Here is a 17,692-nt window from a genome sequence, read left to right on the forward strand (position 1 = left end):
TCAAGGGGAAGCCCCAGTGCAACTGCTTTCAGGCATGCAAGCCTTGACAGTTAAAGTGGAATCATAGTTGTATAACTGCGTGGTGCAGAAGGGCCCAAGGAGGAGGCAGGATTTGAAGAATGCGCCAATGTGTGTTGTATGGAAATGTCGGCATCACCACTATCTGCCTGACATTTGAGCAACTAGTTTACCTGGCAGCAGGTAGGCATAATATGGTTGGCAGGGCATTTGCAGCTCTACAGTGATATCACTTTATTTCTCTCTCTCTCTCTGACACACACACACACACACACACACACACACACACGGCACCTGCTGGAAAATTTGGACATTAAAGCATTTCTCCTCCACATCAGAAACTTGACCAATGTAGGAGGCTCATTTGGAAGTGCTGCAGCCCTTTGGGAACAATTGAGTCTTTATCTCAGTTACTCACACTGCTTTGCAACATGGGGATAAAAAACTCACATTCTGAGCCCTCAAAAATGGGACTCTATGGGGGAGGCAGTGGCTGGAATGGAACATTTGGGGCCCTTTCACATTATACTAGGGTTATATTGCTATCATTCTACTTTAGCTGCCATTGCAGCATCCTGTGGAACCCTGGGATTCATAGTTCTCTTGTTAACTGACGTCAAGTTGATGTTGACTTATAGTGACCCCATGAATGAGAGACCTCCAGGTTCCCCTGCTCAGGTCTTGGTTGAATCTGTCCAACTGGAAAATGGTCTTCTTCTTTTCCTAAAGCCTTCTAACTTTCCAAGCATTATTGTTTTTTTCTGGCAAGTTTTGTCTTCTCATGATATGCCCAAAGTACAACAGTCTCAATTTAGTCATCTTGGCTTCAAGGGGAGGGTTCAGGTTTGATTTGCTCTAGGGCTCATTTATTGGTCTTTTCAGCAGTCCACTTTTTAGGTGCAGGCAGCCCTCCTTATCCACAGATTCTTTATCCACAGATTCAAGCATCCACTGCTTGAAAATATTCCAAAAAGTATAAATTCCAAATAGCAAACCTTAATTTTGTGAAGTCAAAGGCTTTCAAGGCTGGCATCCATAGTTTTTTGTGGGTTTTTCAGGCTATGTGGCCATGTTCTAGAATATTTTATTCTTGACATTTCGCCAGCATCTGATGCCAGCCACAGATGCTGGTCACATAGCCTGAAAACCCCCACAAACCCCCTTAATTTTGCCATTTTATAGAAGGCACACCATTTTACTACACCACTGTATTTAATGGGACTTGAGCATGCACAGATTTTGGTATCCATGTGGGGTCTTGGAACCAAACCCTGAGCGGATAACAAGGGCCCACTGTGTTTGTAGAACTCTTCTCCAGCACTACATTTCAAATGAGATGATTTTCTTTCTATCATTTTTCTTCACTGTCCAGCTTTCACGACCGTACTTAGAAATGGGAAATGTGATGGCATGGACAATACTAATTTTAGTATTCAGTGATAGATCTGGACCCTTCAGGATCTTGTCTAGTTCCTTCAAGTTGCCCTTCTGAGTCCTAGTCTTCTTCTGATTTAGAGAGGAGCATCTAGATTCTAGAAACAGTGTAGAGTTGTGGTTTGAGCATCAGACTATGACCCCGAAGACCAGGGTTTGATTCTCTGCTCAGCCATGGAAACCCATTTGGGGACTCACACCTTCAGCCCCAGAAAACCCCATGATAGGTTTGCCTTAGGATCTCTGTAAGTTGACTTCAAGGCACACAACAACAACAACAACCTAGAAATCCCAGCCAGAGTGCCCCAGTGCCCCAGCCAACCCCAGACCTCAGGACTTCGTAGCATGCAGCCATAACAATTAATCATTTCATTAAAGTGGAATAACAATGTTGTAATTAATGTGCAAAGAGATCTTATAGCACCTTTGAGACTGAGAGAAGGTGATAGCATGAGCATAAGTAGACTTGAACCTACTTCCTCAGATGAATGCTACCATGTTCCCAGCCCATGCTCCCAGTTTTTTTCTTTCAGCTATTAGTCTCAATGATGCTACAAGATCCCAGTGCTATAACTGTGTGGTGTGAAAAGATCCTTGGTTTCAAAAGCATAGATTTGGGCGAGATCTCATTGTGGGAAGTATGATGTTCAGCAGTCTCTCCTTCCACTAACGCTCCAGGAATAAATTCCTGTCCATATCTCTCCTGCATTTTTTTCCTCTGGTTTGCCAGGGATGAGTGTGGAGGTGCTGAGCACACTGCTGGGATCGAGCATCCAAGGCCAAATCGTGGGCAGCCACCATGCCGTTTTGAGGAAGAGCTGCAATGTGGGGAACAGCACCTTGGGAAACAACACAGCTCTGCTCTCTGAGACCTTGGAGAATACAGTAAGGGGGCATTCCCACTTGGCAGATAAAATGGATTATATTGGAGCGATTCAGATTCGGATTATGTTCCGGGAATAATTCAAATTTTTCCCATCGTTTCCATTACCAAAAGGGGCAAATTACCTCGATTCATTTAAACCTTGTTTTCGTTCCCATTTATTTTAAATCGCTTTATTTTAAGGCGGATTAACTTGCTCCCCGTTCCCATTTGTGTCCACAAGCTGTCAATCAAGTGCGTAGGCTTCAGACGTCACAAGTCTTGGGGTTTTTTTGGGGGGAGGGCAGCCAATGAAAATTGGCTGCATCCAAGGCTCTTCTGTTGTGTCTCCCCAGACTAGAAGGAGGCTTGGCAAATCGGATCAAGGAGGAGAAGGCAGCGAGCTTCATTAATGGGGAGAGAATCTTTGGGGAAGAGAGAAGATAAGGCTTGATCCCCCCCCCTCAGATCCCTGGACATCCAGGCTCTCCTTTCCCCAAAATCGCTTTGCCTCCCCCATTGCTCCCTGGGCTGTCGGGGGGCGATCAAGCAGGCAAGTACTGCAAAGCCCATCTGCTGCTCAGGCGCTCAGGCAGAGGCGAAAAAAGAAAAAAGAATAGTTTAAAATGGTGTTCAATGGCTCTCCTCCCACATTGGTCTGTGAATGAGGAGCAGAGGGGAGGTTGCAATCCACCGGGAGAAAGGCTATGCGAATGGAAGAAAATGGCACTGGTGATGCAGAAAGAGACCAAAGAGGGTGACACCCCCAGGCCAGCCCCTTGAGCGCTGCTCCTCCCATCTCCAGGTTCCCGAATCAGACACCCTTTCGTTCCCATTTGGATACAGCGAATCGTACCCCGCTTTCAAAAATAACTTGCGTTATATACTACTATTTTTTAAAACCGAATTATAGGCTGATAATCCGGTTTAAACATTTTAATTCAATTCTAATTTGAGATGCTGTGGGAACGAATGAGGGGTAATGGAGATTAAATTCGAGCTTCAGTGGGAACGATACACTCTAAATTCGGATCATGACCCACTTTATAGGTAAGTGGGAACGACCCCTAAGAGCCACATGCTTATCACTGGTCCATTGAGAGCAGGGCTTGGGCAATTTTTTTCCTGGGCTACTGCCACTCCCAGCATCTCCTAGGCAACATGGGTACAGGCAGAAATGGGGTGGGAGTGGGGCACAGTGATGGCATTCCTCTCCACTAAGAATTCTGCCCCCCAATGAATTTTCTTCAGCCCCCAAATTCCTTGCATTGCAGCAGCATAAATATAATAGCAAATTATATAAGAGTATAATGCAAGAGTTGTAGTGTTGGCTCACCCTCTGTAATACTGGAAAACTGGGAAGGAAAATTTCATTGGGGTGGATAATTCTTATTGGGGGCAAAGTTCCTATTCCTGCCTCCCACCCACCCCATAACTACGACCCTAACTATTGGCAAGATTACTGAAGAAAGCCAAGGAAGAAAAATTAAAGGCAGGTTGAAACACTGAACATTAAGAAAACTTAAATACTGTAGTAACCACAGATGGTTTAAAGAACTTTGAAATTGACAATAGAGAGCCAGTGTGGTGTACTGGTTTGCACAGTAGATTATGACTGCCCTATTCCCCATTCGAGCATAAAAACCCACTTGGTGGCCTTGGGCATGTCACACTCTCTCAGCCTCAGAAGATGGCAATGGCAACCCCCCTCTGAAGAAACATGCCAAGAAACCCCATGACAGTGTCCCCTTAAGTCAAAATGACTTGGAGGCATGCGACAACAACAACAACAAAGTAGACAATGAAGATACCAAAGATAATTCCTTGGCTCAGTTATTTATCAGAATGAAGACTGGAGTCAAGAAATCAGAAGAAGAAGACTAGGACTTGGAAAGGCTGTGAATGAACTTGATGAGATCCTGAAATATATATCATTGAATAGTAAAGTTAGGATGGTTCATGCCATTGCATTTCCCATTTCTGTTTATGGTTGCAAAAGCTGGACAGTGAAAAGAAACGATAGGAAGAAAATCAGCTCATTTGAAATGTGGTGTTAGAGAAGAAGATTTCTACTAATAGTGTGGATACAAAAAAGGCAAATAATTGGGTCCTGGAGCAAAGCGAGCCAAGATGACTTTACTGAGATTGTTGTGCTTTGGACATATAATGAGAAGACATGACTCATTAGAAAAGACAGTAAGTCAGAAAGTGGTAGGAAAAGAGCAAAGCTGCATTGCAGATTTAGGTAAAATTGACCATAGAGTTGACAGGGCCCCCAAGAGCCCTATAATCCAGCCCTTGCAAGTGCAGGAATCCACAGCTAAAACATCCCGGAATGAATGACCATGTAACCTTTGGGTACCCTAAGTGGATAGAGCTGTGTTGGGATCAGAGAGGACAGACCTTTCCCTTCTTCCCTCATGTTGCCAACTTGAGTAGTTTGCTAGCATGGTGAAGCAAGCTGAAAAGCCAAGAGGTTCTGAGTTCAAATCCCAAGAGTGAGACAGTGCCCAACTCATAATCTTCTGGTCCTTTCCAGTTCTGGGCCAAAGAGAATGGGGCATGAAGTTCTCTTCTCCTCATCCGTCTACAAATTAACCCTTTCTGCTTCATTTTGCACTCATTTTCCAGCGCAGGGCCTATCTGGTTGCCTCCTTTGTGCTCGGCTCCATTTATTGCTTCTCCTGCTTCGTCCTCTTCTTGGGAGTGAAAGAACGGGCAGGTAAACCTATTATCCCTTTGGCCATCTGGTATTCATACTTCTTTTTTATTTTTAGCCTTGGTTTCAAGATTTAGGCTTAGGATTTAGGCATAGGCTTAGAATCACAGAATCCTAGAGTTGGAAGGGATCCCAAGAGCCATCCATTCCAACCTCATTCTGCTATGCAGGAAGACACAATCAAAGCATCCCTGACAGATGGTCATCCAGCCTCTGTTTAAAGACCTCCAAAGAAGGAGACTCCACCACTGTCTTCCACTGTCAAACAGCTCTTACCATCACAAAGTTCTTCCTAATGTTGAGGTAGGATCTCTTTTCCTGTAGTTTGCATCCATTGTTCTGACACAGCAGAAAATAAGCTGGCTCCGTCCTCAATAGGATATCCCTTCAAATATTTAAACAGGGCTACCATATCACCCCTTAAGCTTCTCTCCTCCAGGCCAAACATACCCAGCTTCCTCATAAGGCATAGTTTCCAGACGTTACATCATTTTGGTGGCTCTCCTCTAGACACACTCCAGCTTCTCAGCATCCTTCTTGAAATGTGGTGCCCACAACTGGACACAATATACCAGATGAGGTCTGGCCACATGGGAGGCTGTCCACAAGCCACAGATGTGGCTCAGCTCCAGCAACATGGTGGCCAAGCCTCTGCCTATAGCATTTGCTGCTGTCCAGTGAAATATTGACTCTACTCCAGGATTTTAGTCTAAGCTTTAAAGAAGTTGTCTAAGGGCCCAAACAGACAGGCCAAAATAAAGCTGCTTCAAGTCACTTTGTGGGTATGCTATTTAAATGACATGCATCTTAAGAGGCCCAAAGCTGCACCAAAGCTGCACTCCAGTCCTTAGGACTGGAGCATGGCTTTGGTGCAGCTTCCAGCCTCTTAGCATGCATGCAGCATTTAAACAACATACCTCCACACTGACCTAAAGTAACTTTATTTTGGCCTTTCTGTTCGGGCCCTAAGGCACTGGACCTATTTTGGGGATAGAGCTCCACATCTTGGACAGCAGCTTAAAAGTTTGGACTAAAATCCACAGCAGACTTACTTCCCCACTGACATGGAAGCTACCAGCAGCCGCTAGAGAGAGGGACACCATCTGATATTGTCCCTCAGTCAGGCTGCAAAATGCACTGGGAGAAAAGTCCTCCTTGCAGAGGAAAATGGAGTGAAGAATGTAAACCCACCCCAATGCTCTGCGAAGGCCACATACAAGGTGTGAAGGTCAAGGTCCTTGCCTCCTGTTGCCTCACAGCAACAGATATCAAGGATTCTGGGAGCTGTAGTCTAAAAAAGGAACATTTTCTGTGAGCGTTTCAGTACAAAAAACCCCAAACCTTTCCAAGCTAATGGCTATGTGGAACCTTCAGATTCCGAGGCAGTCTACCTCTCAATACCAAGCACTGCCCATGCTGTCTGGATATTTTGAGAAATGTAGTCCTTCCCCCTGAAAAAGATGATAATTCCAAACTAATTGCTTTGGTGAATAGATGGAGCCTTCATGGTCACCTTTCAACACTAGTTGCTGGCCACGGTGGCCAGGGGATTCTGGGAGTTGTAATCACTCAGAAAAGATAACATTTTAAAAGCTAAATCTGCAGAAATAATGCAGTTTGACACTGCTTTAAATTCCATGGCTCCATGGATAGGTGGAACCTCCAGGTTCAGAGGCAGTCTACCTCTCAATTACCAGCCATGGTGGCCAAGGGATTCCAATTGTTGTCTGTCAAAAGGAGTAATATTTTCAAGCTCTGGCTAATTGCCACAAGTAACACTGCACTTGGCAGGCTTTAATTTTTGTTTTTGAGAAAGTGATTTAAAGATCTTGCAAAAACATTTAGAGATGCTGGGAATCCATTTCACCCATGCTGACTTTTCTTCCCTTCTTCTCCAGATCCATCCAGCTCTTTGGAGAAGACCAGGCACTCTTTTTGGGGGAATCTGCACATGCTCTTGGGCTACAAGCCCTACAACCGGCTCCTTTGTGGGTTCTTGCTTGCATCGCTTGCTTTTCAGGTAAATGCATCTCCTATCACAGAGCAAAAGGACAGAGTAGTGGAAGTGTGCCACTCTGGCTTCTCAGCCTGTGTTTGGTCCAGCTATTCACCTTCCTTGGAGTCCTCAGCATCTGCCATTGACCAGATTAAACTATAGATAATGGAAGAGGCCAGGAGTTGCTTCCGTGTCAGAGTGAGGGTGAATCTGTTCTGGGTTACAGTCCGTACTTTAGACGAGTTATTGAATGTGCTGACCCCTATACCCCAAATAGTTTCTTTAGGCAAGGAATACTCAAAGGTGGTTTTGCCAGTTCATTCGTCTGAAATATAGTCTACAGCACCTTGGTGGTCTCCCATCCAAGTACTAACCAGGGATGACCCTGCTTAGCTTACAAGATCCTCTGTTGGCAAAAGAGAGCAGAGAGGGGACTAGACTAGTTTCCCTTGGGAGGGAATTCCACAGCCTGGGAGCAGCCACCAAGAAGGCGCTCTGCCATATCCTCACCAGATGAGTCTGGGACAATGATGGGACTGAGAGAAAGCCATCTTCCAAGGACAGGTCTTAACCATCTGCCCATGGTTGCCTGTTTGTACCTTCGTGAAGGGGGCCATTTTTAATGGGTACATTTTACATATCACCATAAACCATGGTTTGTGTTAATCATGGTTTGTTCCTTAAGACATAAATCATATGACAGATGAACTGAGAAATCATGGCTTAACTTTCCCATTTCTGGTTCCTTTCTCTTCTTGTCCCTTTTGTCAGTTCCTATTTCAGGGTGGGGAAACAGCTGAGAAAACAGCCAAAAACAAGCCCCGGTTGTGGATTTGGGTATCACAACGAGCTATGGTTTAAACAAGGTTTACAAGAATAACTTGTCAGCAGTAAATGGAGAAACACCACACAGCTCAAAGGGGCAAAGAATGCTGCCATCTAAAATAATAATAATAATAATAATAAGTTATTTATATCCCACTATTCTGTTGCCAAACAATCAAAGAGGCTTACATCTAAAAATCAGTCCAATACACAATACATTGTGTATATAATTAATTCAAGGAGCATAGGTTCTGGCCTCTTTTAACTTTGCCTGATATTCATTCCAATGCTTTGAGGACTACTACAGCTAATCTGTCATGTAGGTCTTTTAGAACATTGTTTTTGCAAGCATGGGGTGCTCTGTGTGTAAACATCCCTGGCTATACCAGCATCCCCATATTCCCCTGAGATTATTAGGCTGGGGACTTTCCCGCCCCTTGCAAAATTTAGGCTGAGCCTCTTTTCTTTCTCCTCTCCAACAGCTCATCCAGGGAATCTTTGCCCTCTTCTGCACTTACGTATCAGGATTGGCTGGGAGATTCCAACACCTGGTGCTCATCATGTTGGTAAGTGTCCCCAAATCCAAAGCACTATGGGTATTTAATTGAAAGCACCATGGGTATTGGGAAGCCAAGAGCAGTGACTAATGTTGGAAGCAAGGAGACATCATCACTTGTAAAGGGAGAAAGGGGACTCGAGAGAGATGCCTGCCCTTTTGTTTCACTTCTCTTTCATTGAATCATTGAATTGGAGTCAACCCCAAGGACCATCCGGTTCAACCCCATGCCATGCAGGAGTACACCATCAAAGCACTCTCTATGACATATCGCCATCCAGCCTCTGCTTTAAAACCTCCAAAGAAGGAAACTTCACCACTCTCTGTGACAGCGCATTTCACTGTCAAAGAGCAGATATTTGAGACTGTTTTCACTGCCCTGGCTCAATGCTAGGGAATTCTAGGAACTGTAGTTTTGTGAGACATTTAGCCTTTTCAGTGTCAGAGAACTCTGGTGCCACAATAAACTACAATTCCCAGGATTCCCTAGCACTGAGCCAGGACAGTTAAAGCAATCTCAAACAGGATTATTTCTGCATTGTGTTTTGGATCTTGGTTACCATCACTGTATGCAATTGCATAACAGGGAAATTGTACAACATCTGTCCCTCTATCGCTTTGGCTTTTGACATAGTTTTTTTTATGGAACTGGAGAGAAAGAAGGCTTTGTTTGTTGGACTTGGCTTTTCATTAGTTTTGAAACAATGGCTTCTTCTCTTTCACTTCCATTTTCATGCTATTGCATGCAGAATGATTTCAGACTTGCACAGTTGCCAGTATCCAAAAGAGGAAAATGTGAAACAAACATCCTCTTCCCTATTTTAAAGCAATTCTATTCTTTTTCCAGTTCATGTTCCTTTGAGGGGAGGGGAAGAAATAAAAAGTCTAAAATCCACCTCTAGAGCATTATGGCTTAGGTCTTTTGGATAGTTGTACTTCTAACTTCCCAGGCTCTGCCTCTTGCCCAGAAGAACTCTATGGAAAAGCAAGCTTCTGGAAGCCTACAAGATGTTAGGGATGGATTTCATGTACATATTCAGTACTAGAGTATTAGAATCACAGAATCCTAGAGTTGGAAGAGACCCAAGGGCCATCCAGCCCAACCCCATTCTGCCATGCAGGAACTCTCAATCAAATTTCCACCCAGCTTCTGCATCCATTCATCTTCTGTATCCAAAGAAGGAGACTCCACCACCCTCTGAGATAGCAATGTATTCCACTGTCAAACAACTCTTACTGTTAGGAGGTTCTTCATAATGTTTAGGGAGAATCTCTTTTCTCAGAGTGTGAATCCATTGCTCCATGTCCTATTCTCTGGAGCAACAGAAAACAAGCTTGCTCCCTCCTCAATAGGACATCCCTTCAAATGATTACACATGGCTGCCATGCCACCCCTTCATCTTTTCTTCTCTAGGCTAAATATACTTATAGCAACTGTATCAATAGGCAAGCTTTCTTCAGCAGGGGTTTGCTGAGAGTGAGAGAGTGTGACTTGCCCAGGGGTCACCCAGTGGGTTTCCACAGCTGGGCAGGGATTCGAATTCTAGTCTCCTGGAGTCCTAGTCCAAAACTAAGAAAAGCCTAGCTCTTTGTTCTCCATTCACCAGCAAGTAAAGAACTAAATAGACCTTGGATATTAACTGGGTATGCAGAAGAGGTTTTTTGGTGACTCTTCTGCATTTTCACCTTTATTATTATGTCTCTTTAAAATTGGTAAAGTACTTAGAATTCTGTGTTAGAGAAAGCTGAGCTACATTTTGGAACAACATCAGAGGCCTCTTTAAGTAATACAAATCCACGGATTATGTAGCTGGAACCACAGCAGTTAAAGTAGTTTCAAAGTGCTGTAATTGGGTTCCCCCCCCCAAAAAAAATCTTCTTTATTGTAGTTTTACACGAATATATTGTAGATTGTACATGTCAAACAACAAACACACAGAGTAACTCACAATACTATAAGAAAATGTAAAGATGATAAAACCTTTATATACTTCATATCACTTCACTTGTAACATATATAGTCAGATGGATGGATCCCATGCAGAAACTTGATTTAAAGTGGGGAAAAACCCACAAAAGCAGGTTGTTTTTTACATGACATTTGTGTCAATGAGAAATAATTAATCTGAACGCAAAGTCGACAAAACCCATTCCTTTTTACTTTTGGGAATTTCCTTGGAAGATGGGTTTCCATGGCTGAGCTGGGAATCCAACCCTAGTCTCCAAAGTTGTCGCCCAGCATTCAAACCACTGTGCGACGCTGGCTCTAGAACCCTGGGATTTTTATTTTGGAGAGTTGTTGTTCTGTAGTGGTTTGAGTGTAGGACTATGACTGGAGACCAAGGTTCGAATCCCAACTTGGTCATGTAAACCCACTGGGTGACTCTGGGCAAATCACATGCTCCCGGCATGGCAAACTTCCTCTGAACAAATTTTGCCCAAAAAACCCGCATGGTAGGTTCGCCTGAGGGATGCCATAAGTCAGAAACAACTTGAAGGCACACAGCAAACAAACAAGAAGAGTACTGTACTTGGAATTCTCTGCTAGAGAGTTCTAGTTTAGAATTCCTGAACCACAGCGGAAAACTCTTTAGGTATCACACCAGGGATGTAGCGGGAGGGGGTTCTTGGGGTCCGGACCCCCCTTCCGTTAGATAAAATGAATGGTGCATGCTGCTGCGCCGCCGCACCCAAGCCTCATTATAATGGTGGCACTTAGTCTGGACCCCCCCCCCCTTCCCAAAATCCTGGCTACGTCCCTGATCACACTGAACTATGAATCCCAGGATTCTACAGATTGGAGCCAAGTCAATTATAGAGGAATCAAAGCACTACAATTGTGCAATGCAGAGACACTCGTAGAATGTGGCTGTTGCCATTTTCATTTATGACACAAGTGTGCACAGAGTTGTTTGATGGAGCAATGTAAGCACCGCGTCACAGCATTAACCTCTCTGCCCCCTGTGCTGAAGCTCCCTTTCATTTCAATCACTCCCTTTTAAAAATGATGGAGCATGATGGCTAAGAGGCTGAATGCTAAACTAGGCGCTGGAGCTGCATGTCATTGTGCCCCGTCCCAGATATCCTTTTGTTGTGATTGATTTTATTCTGCTGTTCCATTCATCTTAATTTCTTTTAGATTTTGTTCAGCTGCCATGCACAATCTTTTTAAGGCAGTTTATCTGCCCTGCAGATGGGATACCCCTTCTGACTTGGGGATGGTGGGACTTGTAGTCCAACATTGGAGGATGCTAGATTGCAGAAGGCTACTTTTTTAAAAAAATTGTTTTGTATCTTCTTTGCCTTCTGGCTGCATCTGAACTGCAGAAATAATGCAGTTTGACACCGCTTTAATGGCCGTGGCTCAGTGCTATGGAATTCTGGGATTTGTAGTTTCATGAGCTATTTAGCCTTCCCTGTCAAGAGAGTTCGGGTGCCACAACAAACTATAAATCCCAGGATTCTATAGTTTTGAGCCAGTTAAAGCAGTGTCAAATTGCATTATTTCGACAGTGTAGATGCAGCCTTCTGTTTCTTTCTTTGAGGAAAAAAATTAAATTGGAAAAACAGGCTAAAAATGTATCCAAGTTAATAATACAAGTGATTGTTGTTGTGATGAATAGCTCTTTGGATGCTGATTTTCTGCTTTATTCCTTCCAGGTGGTTACCTGCCTTTCCATACGCATTTGGCAGTGCTTTCTGGAAAAGTTTGGGAAGAAGACAGCGGTCTTTGTAGGCCTGTCGGTGAGCATCCCTCAAAAGGCACATTGTAGTTTTCCTCCTGCAAAGACAGGATGGGAAAATGGGTTTCCATGCGGGTGTTTTGGAGAGAGTAGTGGGCTGGACAATGCTAAGACCTCTTGGTACCTGAAGCAGAAACTCTGAATGGGATTTCTCCTGCCTAAACTCAGTGGTTGACTCTGCTTTGTATGCCAAATGTCCCCTGTTCCATTCCCAGCATTGTTTCTCTTCTGTCTTTTAATGGCTTTCTAAATGGTTTCAGTTCTACACAGGTTGCTGTTTATTGTTGCGTATCTGCAAGTCATTTCTGATTTATGGCAACCCGCCTAAGGCAAAGCTGTCATGGGTTTTTCTTGGCAGAGGTGGGTTTGCCCTTGCCTGCCTCTGAGGCTGAGAGAGTGTGACTTGCCCAAGGTCACCCAGTGGGTTTTCATGGCCAAGCAGGGATTTTAACCCTGGTCTCCAGAGTCATAATCCAGTACTCCAGGGGTAGGCAACCTGCAGCCCGTGGGCCGGATGCGGCCCGGCAAGGCCTTGGGACCGGCCCCCGCCTGGTCTTGCCGCCGATGCCTTTGGCCTCTCGCGTGAGGGCGTAGGGCCTTTGGCCTATCAGGAGGAGGCGGGCAAGGGGGGCAAGCGGCAGGCAAGGGGGGCAATTGTCTATAGAAGCCTCCAAAACATGCATTTATATTAACATTTTTTTAAAATCAGCAAATTTTTAGCGTGTCCTCCATTTTTATTTTAAAAGTGTCCTCCATTTGAAATTTTTGTCCTACATTTGTCCCGGTTTATTTATTTTTAATTTTTTTTTAAAATGTTTAAATTTATTTATTTTTTGGCTTCGGCCCCCCAGTTGTCTGAGGGACAGCAACCCGGCCCCCGGCTCAAAAAAGTTGCCTACCCCTGCAATACTCAAACTACTACACCGTCACAATTAACAAAGTTGATGCATACCTACATATTACTTCTTTAACTGAAAATTTGGTACTGGAGGGAGAAAGTACATGGAAAGAACAACAACAACAAAAACCACAACAAAAAAGAAGAGCAGTTCAACATGTTTCAGTAAAGTTTGTACCTGAAACTAAAAATGTACATATGTGAAATGAAACAACCAGAGCAGGTAAGCAAATACAGTTTGTTCCCAACTTTGGGGGGAAACTGTAGTAGTAGTAGTAGTAGTAGTAGTAATAATAATAATAATAATAATAATAATAATAATTATTATTATTATTATTATTATTCAGACCTTCTGGAGACCACTTTACACCTTCTTCCAAAATGCATCCAGAGTTGATCTCTCCCTCCTTCACCAGCCTCTACTTTTCTTACGTTTTCCTTTTGGAGGCCAAGCTTCCACACAAACACACAGAGCTTTCATAGAATTTGCTAGAGTCGAATCCCATTATTTTCCCAGTTCAAGCTTTGTTGCTTTGTTTACTGCAGCAGACACATATCCTCCAAAATTTCACAGATGAAAACCAGGACACAGGTGGCCCAGCCACATCAGAGTATGGTTAAGATCGGGAAAAGGTATTAGAGAGAAAACAGAAGAGGGAGAGGAAAAGAGGAAGACTGCATTACAAGTGGACAGACTCCATCTAGGAAGCCATGGCAGGCCTGAGTTTGCAAGACCTGAGTTGGGCTGCTGATAAGAGGCTGATTTGGAGGTCTCTCGCTCATGGGTTTTTCATAAGTCACAGCTGACTTGGTGGCAGTTAACAGCATCAAATTGCAAAGAAAGGGCAGGGCGTAAATGTATAAATCAGCAGCATCTCTGGGTATTGCCAGGAAACGGGGGTGGTTGGGGGCTCCCATTTTGGTGGGGCAGTGAACTTATGTCATGTTTTTTAGACCAAACTGGAATTCTGCAAAGATCTGAATCTCTTTTGTGGATGGATTCAGAGGACAGCTCCTTTAAAGTTTGGACTCAAAGATGGAATAGCATCATGGCCCACTGACATTTGAGCAGCCAGCTCTGAAAACCTTGCCCAGTGCATACCAGTATTTAGTTAGAGTTTGGAAAAATTCCTTTTTTGAACTAGAGCTCCAAGAATGACAGCAGCCCAAAGGTAAACTCTGCTGTTTGTTGGGTGTGTGTTGTAGAATCACAGAATCACAGCATTGGAAGAGACCCCAGACTATTCCAGTCCAATCCCATTCTGCCATGCAGGAAGACACAGTCAAAGTACACCTGGCAGTTGTCCGTCTAGTCTTTGTTTAAAGACTTCTAAAGAAGGAGATTCCCCCACTGTCAGTGGGAGCATCTTCCACTATTGAACAACTCTTATTGTCAGGAAGTTCTTCCTAATGTTGAGGTGGAATCTCTTTTCCTGCCGCTTCCATCCACTGTTCCATGTCCTGTTCTCTGGAGCAGCAGAAAACACGCTTGATCCATCTTCAACATGACACCCCTTTGATTATTTAAACAGGGCTATCATGTCACCTCTTAACCGTCTCTTCTTCAGGCTAAACAAACCCAGCTCCCTAAGTCTCTCTTCATAGGACTTTATGGTTTCCAGACCTTTCACCATTTTGGTCCTCCTCCTCCAGACACGCTCCAGTTTCTCAACATCCCTTTTGAACTGTTGTGCCAGAACTGGACATAGTATTCCAAGTGAGAACTGACCAAAGCAGAAGAGAGTGTCACTATGATCCCTGGATCCTTTGCTGCTGTGAAGTCATTGGTGAGAGAGGGCTTGGTTTTCCAGACAGAGCCTGATTCTTCCTTCCATCCCTTCCTCCTCAGCGGCTTAATAACGGGCTGAAGGTCATTCTTCCAGTAATATAATAAAGCAGAAATGTCAGCAACTGGTCTACAAAGCCCTGTTCACCACTGGGCATCCAGCCAAGGGAAAGAGGAACCAGAGCCACACGGATTCCCAAAGGTTATATAGTGCAGAGGCCAAAAAGAAAAAGACATTAAAAATATTAAAGTGCACAAACATGTTTCTTCACCCGTCCCAATACAGGTATAGAATCCAAAAGTTGGAAGAGACCCCAAAAGGCCATCCAGTCCAACCCCAATCTGCCATGCAAGAACACACAATCAAAGTCCTTTCAACAAATGGCAATCCAGCCCCTGTTTAAAAACCTCCAAAGAAAGAGACTCTGCCACTCTCTGAGTCCCCCAAAGTAATATTTTCAAGGTGTGGCAAAGACAGCAGGCAGCAGGGAGTGCTATTTTAGTTTCTTTACATTAATTGCTTTAAATTGATTTTATTGTATGCCACCCTGACATTCCATGATATCCGGTGGAATATAAGCAGCGTGGTGTAATAGTTTGAGGGCTGGAAACAGGGTGGAAATAGGGTTCTGGAGACCAAAGTTTGAATCTCCACTCAGCCATGGAAACCCATTGGATAACCTTGGGCAAGTCACTCTCTCTCAGCTTCAGAGGAAGGCAATGGCAAAACTCCTCTGAAGAAATCTTGACAAGAAAACCCAAATTGGAGTTGACATGAAGGCACATAATGGCTCAATCCTGATTTGGAGCTGAGGATTTGACTTGAAGGCACATAATAACAATATAAGTATTTTAATAGATATATTTTTAAAAAATCCAGAAAAGGAGGAAGAATAGAGAGAGGAAGGATTATAATATATGTACTAAGATCTTGAGACTATTGCTCAGAGTTTTGAATGTTAGGACACCAGGAGACCCAGGTTCAAATCCCTCAATCATGGAAACCCAGCAGGTGACTTGGGGCAAGTCACCCTCTCTCAGCCTCTTCTGAACAATAATTTTGGCCAGGAAAAACTTATGAAGGGGTTGCCATAACTTGTAATTGACCTGAAGGCAAATTACAACACAGCAGCAAGCTGTGAGTGCATGGATTTCATGTGCATGGATGTTCAAGGAGTTGGCAAATATGGGCCATGTGGGACCCCAAGAAAGTTTTTGAGGGCCCTCTGAACTATGAAATGCACTTTAAAAAAAAGAAAAGAAAAATCTCCTGGAGAAGGGAAGTAGGAGGCAGATTGGATTGAAGAGGGGACCCATACCAATCCCCGGTGAAAAAACCATCTCCATCAGTTTTTCCTGCCTCTCTTGTCTCCTGCAGCTGATCATCCCGGCCCTCATTGTTATCACGGTTGGGAGCCACAGTTTCCTGCTCTACAGCTTCATGGTCGCAATGGCAGGAAGCAGCCTGGCTGTTCTGTATTTGTTGCCATGGTGAGTGGAAGGGAAATCCTGAACAATAGCAGGTTCATTCAGGCTGGGTGGAGGGTGGGTGTCCACATGGAAATGTACTGCAAGGCTCTGTGCATGTGTGCATGCGTGTATTTCTCTTATGCTCAGCCCTGGTGCTCTGCACCTTCTCCAACATCAGAGGCCTTGGAGTGGGTGAAATACATGCTTCTTGTTGTGTGCCTTCAAGTGGTTCCTGACTTATGGCAACTCTATCAAGGGATTTTCTGGCAAGATTTGTTCAGAGGAGGTTTGCCATTGCCTTCCCTGGAGGTTGAGAGCATGTGTCTTGCCCAAGGAACCAGAGAAGGTTAGGTGATATGATGTCCTTGTTTAAATATTTGAAAGGATGTTATATTGAGGATGGAGCAAGCTTGTTTTCTGCTGCTCCAGAAAATGGGACACAGAGCAATGGATGCAAGCTACAGGAAAAGAGATTCCACCTCAACATTAGGAGGAACTTCCTGACAGTAAGGGCTGTTCGACAGTGGAACAAACTCCCTTGGAGTGTAGTCTCCTTCCTTAGAGGTCTTTAAACAGAGGCCAGATGGCCATCTGTCGGGGATGCTTTGATTGAGAGTTCCTGCATGGCAGAATGGGGTTGGACTGGATGGCCCTTGCAGTCTTTTCCAACTCTATGCTTCTCAGGACACCCAGTGGGTTTCCATGTCTGAGCTGAGAATCAATCCCTGGTCTCCAGAGTCCTGGTCCAACACTAAATACTTTAAAGCAGGGGTTCCCAGCCTGTGCTCCGAGGAGCCCTTATGGCGCTGTGTGTGCTTCTGAGGTGCTCCGCAGCTTCTCCAGAAAAAATGAAAGAAATAAAAATTGAATAAAATTATAGAATTATAATATATCCTTATATATACTCCTAAACACCATTCGCTTGTAAGAGGTAGGGTAGACCTCTTAGGGACTCTGCCATAGAAATTAGGGCTCCATGAGTCCAAATGGTTGGGAACCCCTGCTCTAAAGGCACCAGATCCCATCAGATCTTGGAAGCTAAACAGGGTCAGGCCCAGTTAGGACTTGGATGGGAGAACAGCAGTGAAGATCAGTGACTGTAGGCACTATTTCAGAGGAAGGAACTGGCAAAACCATCCTGGCGTAAGAAAACCCTATGAAATTCATAATAATAATAATAATAATAATAATAATAATAATAATAATAATAATAATAATTTTATTTGTATACCGCCCTTCCTGTGATCAGGGCGGTGCACAGCAAATCAAAAACAATACAATACATCAACACAGCAAATCAAAATAACAACAGTACAAATACAATAAAACTGTTAAAACCAATATTAAAACCCCGTCAACCAGCCATCACTGCTGTCAGAGGGGGG

General features: G+C 44.0%; 1 protein-coding gene across 4 annotated transcripts in view; it reads left to right on the forward strand.

Moving 5' to 3' along the window:
- LOC121928064 (sodium-dependent lysophosphatidylcholine symporter 1-like) overlaps nucleotides 1-17,692 on the forward strand; it is a 66,125-nt gene that overhangs the window by 8,773 nt on the left and 39,660 nt on the right. For all 4 annotated transcript variants that reach the window (XM_042462282.1, XM_042462279.1, XM_042462280.1 and 1 more), the window contains 6 exons: nucleotides 2,183-2,337; nucleotides 4,946-5,036; nucleotides 6,932-7,053; nucleotides 8,337-8,420; nucleotides 12,071-12,154; nucleotides 16,216-16,328. In XM_042462282.1, the coding sequence (XP_042318216.1) occupies nucleotides 2,183-2,337; nucleotides 4,946-5,036; nucleotides 6,932-7,053; nucleotides 8,337-8,420; nucleotides 12,071-12,154; nucleotides 16,216-16,328 (649 nt within the window). The remainder of the gene's footprint in view (nucleotides 1-2,182; nucleotides 2,338-4,945; nucleotides 5,037-6,931; nucleotides 7,054-8,336; nucleotides 8,421-12,070; nucleotides 12,155-16,215; nucleotides 16,329-17,692) is intronic.

This window comes from Sceloporus undulatus, chromosome 4 (genome assembly GCF_019175285.1).
Source record: "Sceloporus undulatus isolate JIND9_A2432 ecotype Alabama chromosome 4, SceUnd_v1.1, whole genome shotgun sequence".
NCBI lineage: Eukaryota > Metazoa > Chordata > Lepidosauria > Squamata > Phrynosomatidae > Sceloporus > Sceloporus undulatus.